General features: G+C 47.4%; 1 protein-coding gene across 1 annotated transcript; it reads left to right on the top strand.

Annotated features, from left to right (window-relative positions):
* Positions 1–979: 979 nt before the first annotated feature.
* On the top strand, positions 980–1,072 carry CABS01_16926 (uncharacterized protein; the record flags this gene model as incomplete). The annotated part of the gene is made up of 1 exon (XM_060550254.1): positions 980–1,072. One exon carries the CDS (start codon positions 980–982, stop codon positions 1,070–1,072), a length of 93 nt encoding a protein of 30 aa, XP_060400841.1.
* Between the last annotated feature and the right edge of the window lie 336 nt (positions 1,073–1,408).

Genomic DNA, 1,408 nt, shown 5'->3' with positions numbered 1-1,408 from the left:
TATTGGCTTTGCTGCTCTTTGAGAAAATTATCCACGTTCGTTATCGAGGTCTGCGTTGCGTTATGTGAGCGTCTCGCCATCGGTGTGTTGATGGCTAAGCCTATAACGATGTTTGGCGTGACCAAAGGGGCATATCAGCTATACTCCACCTCTTCGACAGATGATCAGTTGTAATATATTCACCAAACGATATTTACTTATATTCTCCTCATAGCCGGAAAAGTGGGATCTGAACAGGTGAGCTCATGACCTGAAAATTCGGATTGAAAAATTGTAGCCAGTATCTAACGATAGTGCAGCCATAGTTAGTGATTCCTGTGATACGAATGTAACATAACATCATTTCCACGCGCGGCGTTATCGTCGGATACCATGATATAAAACTCCTGATGTGATTGCATCAAGGCCAGATGTCCTACTTGTGCTTCTAGTCGCTGCTTCCAATAAACACAAATCTCCCAAGATCTGACCTCATCTCAGCCTTTTGTTTCACATCCTTTGGTTTCAAATAAAGTGCTAAATGCCGGCAATAAGTACCATATGACCAGATGGTATCTGCAATGTCTGACAGTAGTTGCTGCTCTGTTCTTGGCGCGTTATCAGAAAACCCCAATCATTCGCTCATAATCATGATCAGCGGCTTGCAGGGGTATAGTGATGCTCTCCTCATTACGAGCTGGATCAGAGGCCCGCCCCATGCAACAACGTAACGATCACGTCGTACGCCGTTCGTGTGATAGATGGTCCAGCTCACGTATTTCTCATAGTGGTTGGCAGTTCTTCAGCGGCGCCTCCACGACGGGCGTCTTTCGTGGCAACGTCTGAAATTCGAGGCTGTTCCGATGTCACAGTTTGCCTGAAGCCGACGTTGCCGCGCATAGAAAGGCGATGAATAGGGCGACCTCCGTTGCACTTCTTCATAGCCGGAAATGACTGATTGGGTAGGAGTGAGAAGGTAAGTGGCTTCTATCCTACCACGATGGATCTTGGTCGACTGGATTTTGCATCTGGGAGGGGCCACGGTACGAACACTTCACTTCGAGTGAACGTAATCTTCCCTGCTCGGGCATGACAAAATATTGAGCCTGGAAGGCTGCTACAAAATCGAAAATAAAAACTACTCGCTATGGAGCTCGCCACGCTGCGAACTCGCGCCCCGAGTAACGGAGGCTCAACGCCTAGTATTCGCTTTCACTAGTCTACTGGTTGAAAACGGCGTTGGGTTAAATCTCTAAGCTTCGAACGAAGAATAAAGCTGATATCGAGGAAATCCCGATGTCCGATTACCCTTCATCTAGCTTTCTTCCGTGTTGCTGACTAGATCCCGAACTAAAAATGCTGCAGATGAAGTGTGTGCAATGTCCTGCAGCTGCAGGTCAAGCTTAGCTCAGTCGTGACCATAGTTTCG

This window comes from Colletotrichum abscissum, assembly GCF_030869225.1.
Source record: "Colletotrichum abscissum strain IMI 504890 chromosome Unknown Scaffold_205.1, whole genome shotgun sequence".
Taxonomy (NCBI): Eukaryota; Fungi; Ascomycota; class Sordariomycetes; order Glomerellales; family Glomerellaceae; genus Colletotrichum; species Colletotrichum abscissum.
This window is presented reverse-complemented; position numbering and strand designations above follow the sequence as displayed.